General features: G+C 42.9%; 1 protein-coding gene across 1 annotated transcript in view; it reads left to right on the forward strand.

Annotated features, from left to right (window-relative positions):
• The window catches only part of srp68 (signal recognition particle 68), a 10,640-nt gene extending 2,856 nt beyond the window's left edge, over positions 1 to 7,784 (forward strand). The window contains exons 8-16 of the mRNA XM_031874670.1: positions 78 to 218; positions 3,305 to 3,403; positions 3,570 to 3,634; positions 3,892 to 4,045; positions 4,384 to 4,478; positions 4,616 to 4,745; positions 4,979 to 5,054; positions 5,185 to 5,237; positions 6,116 to 7,784. Coding sequence (XP_031730530.1) covers positions 78 to 218; positions 3,305 to 3,403; positions 3,570 to 3,634; positions 3,892 to 4,045; positions 4,384 to 4,478; positions 4,616 to 4,745; positions 4,979 to 5,054; positions 5,185 to 5,237; positions 6,116 to 6,343 — 1,041 coding nt within the window. The 3' untranslated portion in view covers positions 6,344 to 7,784. The remainder of the gene's footprint in view (positions 1 to 77; positions 219 to 3,304; positions 3,404 to 3,569; positions 3,635 to 3,891; positions 4,046 to 4,383; positions 4,479 to 4,615; positions 4,746 to 4,978; positions 5,055 to 5,184; positions 5,238 to 6,115) is intronic.
• Positions 7,785 to 8,927: the final 1,143 nt, after the last annotated feature.

Consider the following 8,927-nt stretch of genomic DNA (forward strand, 5'->3'; position numbering starts at 1 on the left):
ATATATATATATATATTAATCTTATGTTTTTTTTATAAAACCGTTTCATACATTTATTTTTTTTTACTTCTCCTCAGGCTCTGATCACTCAGGCAAGAACCAAGCAGGCAGCCACCATGAGCGAGGTGGAGTGGCGAGGGCGGACGGTGCCCGTCAAGATCGACAAGGCCCGCATCTTCCTGTTGGGTCTGGCAGACAATGAAGCCGCTATCGCTCAGGTCAGTATATTTAGTTCCTGCTTTGTAGGGGATCAAAACAAACTGCCCTGCACTCGATGTGAAGCCGTTGTTGTTAGCAGCTCTTAAAATCCTCACATGCCAGCGCTTAAAAATACATGCTAAAAGTGTTCCTATGGTCTAAAGCCCAAATGATTCGAGGGTACATGTGCTGTTAATTGTCCACATGCTTCTCAAAATATACGACTGTGTGGACCATACACGCCAGAAGACATGAGACCGGAATCGATCGCTACGTTTTGTCAAGGGTGAATTAGCTTTAGTGTAACTTAGCCTTGTTGGTAGGATGGCTCAGTATTTGTTGGTGTGTTGATTCTTCCTTCGGCAGACTAATGACGCTGATATGGTTTGACTTGTAGAAGTGTAGCTGATGTTTTTACATAGCTGCCAGTAAAGGTTTTTTTGGGAGGAAAGAGCAGTTTGTCCCTTTTTTTGTTTCCCGTCTGTTAGGTACTTGTTTGGGGCTTTGTGATGGGTTTTATTGGAGTGTTTTGGGGAGGAGTGCCTCTGTCCCTGTTGGGCTTGGCAGCGGGTTCACCTATGGGATTGTGGGAAGAGCTCTTCACTTGGGAGCATCTCTGTGGCTTTGAGAGGGTGGCTAGTTTCCTTTTTATTTAATAACAGCAACCCAATTAAAGTGTATGAAACAAATTTACAGGTTCTTTAAAATGTATGACGTGAATAAGAATTGTGTTAAAAAATAAAATAAAATAAGCTTGCAACTACTTTGAACTCCCTCAAAGAATCGCAATAGAAATGTCTCAAAAAGGGTGTATGGCCTAAGTTTTAGCAGAACAGTCCGCGTAGTTCCTACAACTTCCAGTAGGTGGCCCGCTCCTCTTTAGGGTCTCTTCTGTCACCTCATGTGTCCTTATGCCTGAAGGCTCAGCACACCCTGCAGACATACCTGTCACACCCACATCCACTCAGGTCTGCAGCATGCAGCCTCTCTCATTGCACGACTGCATTCTGTGCATTTCAGCCCACACATGAATACAGGGCGACACCCAGCAGGTCTCTGTGGACCGATTGGTATTATCATCTCTCAACACCTTCAGTTTCAAATGGCCGTTTGGGACTCAACTGTAGCGTTACAGTCCATTGGTAAGCCAATAGTGGTTGTAACTGAACGTGTGGGAAGCTGAATTATTATTTTTTTGTATCATTTATATTATAAAATAAAGTCCTCATCAACTGTCTTCAAGTGACGGAATGAATGTTGTAAAATTAGCAAGTCTTGGGTGCCATTTGTCCCATATTGCTCAATAGAAAGTCGAGAGTAATTCACACAAACGACTGGGGACAGAATGAGCTGGAACATGTTGCCGGTGAGAGGGAAGTCTGGGTCAGCCTGCTTGGCCTGTTGCCACCACGACCCGACCCCGGATAAGCGGAGGAAAATGGATGGACTGGGGACAGGAAACACCATATTGGGCCATACGTCAGTCCTAGTGGAAGAGCTCCGTCCACTCCTCCCTACTCTAATCGGTCTATCCGTCCAGCCCTCCTCCGCATAACAAGAGAGGATGCTCGACGGGTTGAGCCGGTCATGCTAGGCGTTGCCAGGGTGTTGGCATGAGTGAGTTGCACTAAATAACATCAGCTTCCTGGGTGGATGAGAGCAGCCGTACGACCTGTCTATTCTCACTGCGAGGAATTTTCTCGTAACATTCTTCCACTGTGTTGCTTGAGTTTTTTTTAAGGTGAATAAGTGACAGTAATGTCATCCCTAAAGGTGTTTAACGACTTTTACTTGAGTTAAAATAAAAAAAAATAAAAAGAAACTGTATCCACATTTACATTAAACCAACATGGCCTTTTTTTCTTTAAATATGAACGCATGTCTTGTAGACATGGGAGACTATCGTAGAGTAACACAGGCCTGTTGTATACGTCTGTCGATGAAAGAACGGTGAGGTGAAGAACAATCCTGTCACTCACAAAGATTTGAATCCTGAAACTCCAGAGTGAGATGATTGCAGATGAGTTGTGTGCAGGAATGTATCGGCGGCCTGCCGGGCCACATACCTGTGCCTTTCCCCCAGTTTGCCACAGTCCCATCCCTGCTGAAACTGTTGCTCTTTGCATCAAACCACTACGACTTCTAAACGGATGAAATAATTGCGTTGGCATGGCTGACTTTTTTAAATTTTTTATTATTGGCGCAGGTGTCATTTAAGAGCGTGTCTGAGTTCATATATTGAAGCCAATGTGTCTACATAATTAATCCTCAAGTTTATGTTTATGCTTTTTCATTTTTAAGATGTTATTGGTGCAACCACTCAGAATAGAAAGGCAAAGTCCCGCCCCTTTCTGTGGACCACCACAGGACCTTATTTCAGAAAAACAATATGTACGGTAGTCCACGGCAAGAGACGCATAATTTTTTGATCTCGTTTGAATTGAGCCATGAGTTATGCATATGTTTGTCAATTTAAAAGTCGTGTTAGTGACGTTTTTCGCTGAAGCTACGATGGCCGCGTGTTTCGTAATGAGATTTATTCGCAGAAAAAACGGGTCTTGCGCGTTCATTCGCTTCCCTGCTGATAAAGAGTTGCTGCTGATACATTCGCGCGTGGAGCATAGCTAAGTTACCTAGCTAGCTGGTGGGACTTGTACTGTGCGAGGTCGAGAGATGTTGTTCACACAAAACTAAGATATTCTACGACAAACTGCGACTGTCTTGACGTGCAAAATTAGATTTTAATTTGGCAAACATGTAATTCATGTCACAAGTCAAACGGGATAAAAATTACAACTATTGAACATGTTTTTTTCTGAAATAAGGTCCCATGGGGGACACTGGAACAGGCGGGACTTCGCCTCTCTATAGGGGATCACATTTGACCCTGTTCTTTTCTGCAGGCTACAGTTCAGTTTGCTGTCAAGTTGTTTCATGATTTCTTTTTCTACCGTAAATCTTTCTGCACCTTTTGTCGTTTCACTGTAACAGAATTGCACCACGGCTGCATATACGGCACTGACTGCACCACGCATGCGTTTAGACCGTTGGGGATTAACTAATCAGATCTGGTTAATAGATCTTAATTATTGTTTGTGTTGTGCAGACGGCTAATGAGGAGACCAAAGAGCATCTTTATGAGACCCTGCTGGCTGAGTGCAGAGACACCATCCAGGCTGTGAGAGAGGAGCTCAAGAGTGAGGCGGTAAGATACTGCAGGTCAAAAAGTTGGAGAGGGATGTTTGTATTTTTGACCTAGATTTTGGCTAACGGTTACATCATTAGTTTAATTTACAGCTTGCTAGCTAAGTTAAGACATAAGAAAAACAAGAATGGGAGAAACGTTCAAATCATATTGCTTGTCTTTGTAGAAGCAGCGAGAGAGAGGCTCCGACGGTGACAGCAACAAGGTGTCCAACCTGCAGTTCCTGCACAGGTAAAAGAAACGTGTTCTTGAAACAGTGACGTCATTGGTGCTGAACTGTCTCGGCCCGCCGCATGCAGAATACATGGTTTGATAATTGATGCATGTAATGCGTACCCAGAAACTCTTAATCGTACCCCCGTAGGAGATGTGAATGGAAACATCCAACTTGCCTTTTTATCCAGGCCAAAGCATGAATAATTATTTCTCTCTTGAATTTATCTCCCTAATAATCGAATAATAAATATGCTGTTGCTCTCCTCTCCCAGTTACCTGACCTACATCAAGCTGTGTACGCTGGTGAAGAGGAATGAGAGCATGGCCCATACTCTGCAGGCCAAGCTGAAGGAACCCGAAGCAGACGAGAGCAAGAGAGGGCCCCGTCCACAGGATCTCATCCGCCTCTACGACATCATCCTGCAGGTACATTCAATACATTGTGATCTTTTCAATCAGAAGCTGTTCCATGTATTGAGAAGATAGAAAGAAACGTGTTTCTTAGCTCATAGGTCAAAACAAAGGTCACTGCCTTTTAGATACATTAACTGTCCATAACAGCAGCATATATTTCGGTTAGTATAATACTTTAGACATTTGTTCTCATTTGCCAGTTTTCTGGTTACTGATTTGTTTGATCTGTGTTGTCGACGGTGAGGGTGATGTGTACAGACGATGTCACTTCCTTTTCAAAGTGTTAACTCACCTTCTGTTTCCCCCCCCCATCACCTCTCTAACTTTGCTCTGTTCGTCTGTCTCTCAAGAGTCTGGCTGAGCTCTCCACCCTGCAGGGCCTGGAGGATGACCACACCTTCCAGAAGGAGGTGTCCCTCAAGACGCTGGTCTACAAGGCCAACAGGTCAGTCCCAGTTCTTAACTTGACGTCGTTGAGCCCACAATGTCTTGCAGTTGCTGTCCTCTTGTGTTGATGTCTTTTTGTTGTCACTTTCTATACATGTGTTGTTAATGTGTTCCTCCCCTCTGAACCCCTCACAGGTGTTTCTTCATAGCTCAGTCGTATGTGCTGGTGAAGAAGTGGAGTGAGGCATTGGTGCTGTATGAGAGGGTGCTGAAATATGCCACGGAGGTCCAGTCTAAGACCAAGAACCTCAACAACAGCCTCAAGGTTGGTCCTATTTAAAAACAAGACAAACGATCTCTTAGTTCCATGCGATTTAATCTACAATCCATCATGAAAAGGTCAGCTTACACGTGTTGACCATAAACACAAGCAAATTAGAAATGAAATAAACTCCACAGAGATTTCTCTGGTTTTGAAAGTTAGTCTGAAAGATTATGTTGTCAAATAAGTCCCTGTGACCATCTGTACTTGTCCCTGTTGTATCTGTGTTTCTGCAGGATCTCCCGGACGTTCAGGAGCTCATTGCTGAGGTCAACGCCGAAAAATACTCCCTTCAAGCTGCTGCTATTTTAGGTGAGCGCACCTTTTGAACTGACAAGTTTTCTACTCATTTGTTTTTAATCGTATGAGAACCCGTTTAGTCCGGCCTCTTTGTTCTGACTCGTTCTGCGTACAAACCTTCAGAAATGTGTTTGTGTTTCAGACACTGATGAGACTGCTGAAGTTCCCTCTCAGCAGCAGGTCAAAGACAACACGGTAAGAGAACAAAGTCAAGAGATAAATATTGTCTTTCATCATGGAACGAGGCAAATCCATCATGAAAACCGCATTTTTATGTATTTCAAAGAGAAATTACTTTCTAAGTGGTCCGATCGCTGAACTGTTCACACTACACAGCTCACTGTCTTGTAATCCTAAAGTCATTGTGGTTTTCACACTACTTGACTTGACACACAAAAGGGGGTCACACAGGGAATTATGCGATGGCATGCGTGAGACATTTTCGTTCAAGCAATCAGCAGAACTTTCCTTGTAGCCATGTTTGTTGATGTTGTCGATGGCACACGTGTTCACAAAATGGCCTGTTTTTACTGTTTATAGCCCGTTTCCTCTACTGGAGGTGCAACACCAGCCCCATGTTGCAAATGTAACTCATACAGTTCAGTTCCTATTGTACAGGTGACCCCTAGGCCAATAATCCCCTCAATCCCTGTCCCTTGCCCTCATTGGCTGTAGCTCTCCGACAGACTCCCAACATTTGAACAGTTCACATGTAGCGCTCGAGCGCCGATATGCCTGTGAGCTAGGGCTTGTTGTCGAGGAGCTCCAACATTTTTGTGAACTAGGCATTAGTTTCAGGTCAGTGATTTGAATTTAACGAAATTAAACCAAAACCATTTAGTTGTCTTCCACAAATGTTGTTAAAGTGAGAGTTTGTGGCACAACTTCAATTACTTCCAAGGTGAATGACAGTCTTAAGAGGGCAAACTACAGCAACACTTGTAGTTCATAGAACAGCTTTATTGTCCTTTATGCTACGTGTTGCTGGACTTGTGACCTCTTCGATAAATGTTGGGTGTTTTATGCTGGATATCTGAGTTATTGATGGAAGCGTGCACTTCTCCTTCACGCAGCCCCTCTGCAACCGTCTGGAGACGTTCCGCCTCGAACCCGCCCTCGTGGGGAAGCAGCCCAATTTGGTCCAGTTCCCTCCCGACTTCCAGCCAATTCCCTGCAAGCCCCTGTTCTTTGACCTTGCTCTCAACCATGTGGCCTTCCCACCCCTGGATGACAAGGTGGAGCAGAAGGGCAAGGGGGGTCTCACCGGCTATATCAAGGGCATCTTTGGCTTTGGCAGCTAAATCAACCCCCGAGGCTTTGGATTCAGCAGGACAAGGTCCCAAGTTCACCACAAACAAGCAGACTTGGGTCAGTCGTTAATTAGAATAATTTAAATTACTTTCATGTCTTTTTTTTTTTTTTTCTTTTTTTTGTGCCTAAGTGCAAGATGGGTGGAGTTTGCAGCTCTGAGGAAGTGATTTGATATGACCCAAGTTCACCTGCCACCTTTAGTAAAAACATCAGGCTGCATCGGTCTCTAGCATACGGCTCCCTCTTTCATTTGAGCTATGGAGTCTGTCTTTCAGGTTTTACAGGGTACCATGTCTGTAGCTACAGCCAAGTTGTCAATCTCACAATCCCGTCAGAGCAAACGAAGCCACTTGGGCGTCATTAGTAGTGTTTCTTTTCCATTGTCATGTAAGCGCCTTCATGTAATTACGTCAGTTCTTTCTTTATGTGAGATCTTTTTTTTAACATAAAACTTCCAGCATGCAGTTTTGTTATTGCAGCTACTTTAATTAAAAAAAACAAAGTAGTGCTTATCAAAACACCATAAATATTCTGCGAAATGGAGTTCCAACAAACTGAAGCCGTTTTATCAATCATCATGGTTTTCAGAAGACTTCTGCTGCGATCCAATTCGTCCCTCCACCGTTGCTTTGGTTCCTCCTGCTTTTGACTGTGCATTCATTTTTTAGTTGTCAACTACAACCGATACGGGTCATAATGCATATGTTGTCCTGTATGACATTAGGCACCAAAAGCGCCACCATGTTAGAGAAGTTTTCAACTTTTTAACGCCCCTCACTGTGTCGCGTTTTCTACCAAAGGGCCTGCTCGCTGGTGACCGTACGACACCAGTGCAGCTCTTCACACTGTAATCAATTCATGTTATGTCTTTTTTTAATTTAGCCATTTTTATTTGCATTTCATCAGAATCGATGTCGTAGAAGAGCAGTCGACATTAGTGAATGTAGGGAGTTTTTAGCACACAACTACGCCTGTTTGTCATGAGTAGGACTCAAATGTTTTCATCAACAATGACGTGTCTATGGATATTGTGTAACTATAAAGAGCTTTAGAGGTATATTGTTTGCCAGTCATAATGTCCACGTCAAAGCCGCTCGTTTTCTGTGATCCTTATTAAGGGACCTTGTTTGCCTGCGATAGCTGGTTGAACATGAGCTAGAGCATTGGTTCAGTGTCACACTTTCACCCCAACAGTTAACTGTTACGCTTACTCATTTCTATCAATGTCTTTGGTTTGAATTTAAGTTGTTTTGTTTTTTTTTCAGTGTTTTTTGTTAAATAATCGAGGTGGAAGTGTTGGAGTAGTTCTGGAAAATAAACCGTTACGATCAATATTTGTTGGAAACATAAGTGGAACAAGAAATGAACTGATTTAAAATGTATGATTTGATCTCATTTCCAGACCTATGATTAAAATATATTTGCACCAAAGACTGATCTCTTGACTTTTTGTTCACTTCTATTCTCTTAAAATTCATTTCAACTTACTTCCTTGTGATTCAGAGAAGGACCGTGATGGAGGAGAACAAAGGGCTTTCATTGTTGCATGATCTGTGATTTTGTTAGAATTAATTTAAAATAAACTCATTTAACAAAGTAAAAACGTCTGAAGGGAGTAAAGAGGAATGACTGTCCTCTTGTCTCGGGTGTGGGTGTGTTAGCTGGAGTGCGTCGGATGCCTGAGCAGGGTGTGAATGTGTTTGGGTCTACTTTGCATATACGCGTTTTGATTGAATGACATAGGTGTGTTTGATACTCAAACACTATTAGTCTTACAGATTACAGCGTCAAAGGTCACAAGTATATATGAATCGACACAAGGCCTCTCTACCTGAGGACTTATTGTTGCCTCCATTTCTTTTTAACACGTGCTTTGTCGCTCCAGGAACACAAAACTGCTCTGCTTGGATGAACTGAAGACATTTGATGAGGTGGAGATAAATATTTATGCAGGAAAAGAACAGATAAGACAGTATCAGTAACAGTATTTTTTTTTTTTAACTTAATTCATTTATTCATATTTATTTTGCTGTTGTAAGACGAACAGGTGAAAAACCTGGAAGTTAATATTTTCACAGATATGAAAACATGAAAAAACAGTTCTACATGCACATACCTTTGTTATGCAGATTGGACAGCACGTGTACTTTTTCCGGGGAATAAAATGTCAAAGGTTCAGTACGAGCATTAAAGCTTTTGTAAGATTGCCTTTTTAAACCAGACAACCATGCTGTTTGTCTGCTGCCGACACACCCTCACTGTGTTTCCACCTTTGTTGTTTCCTCTCAGTTCAAATGCTATGTTTTATGTTGCCATGTTAACTACCACAATGAACTTGAGGTTGTTTTGAATCACAGTTAGCTATGGCTCTATGGATGACAACGTCTGTCTGTTGGCTCCACGGAGGGCAACCGGCATGCACTTGGGTCAACGATAACCTCACGAGGTCGAAGCGGTCACAGTTTTTAAAGGCAGGCGCCACAGTTGCTCTCCCCCGAGTGCATGACCCAGGGCATGATGAGAAAGCTGTCAACAGATCAATGAGCTTATTGGCTTTTAGATTTGACAACAAAC

The sequence above is a fragment of the Anarrhichthys ocellatus genome, unplaced genomic scaffold (genome assembly GCF_004355925.1).
Source record: "Anarrhichthys ocellatus isolate YVR2014 unplaced genomic scaffold, GSC_Weel_1.0 scaffold83, whole genome shotgun sequence".
In the NCBI taxonomy this organism is placed as follows: Eukaryota; Metazoa; Chordata; class Actinopteri; order Perciformes; family Anarhichadidae; genus Anarrhichthys; species Anarrhichthys ocellatus.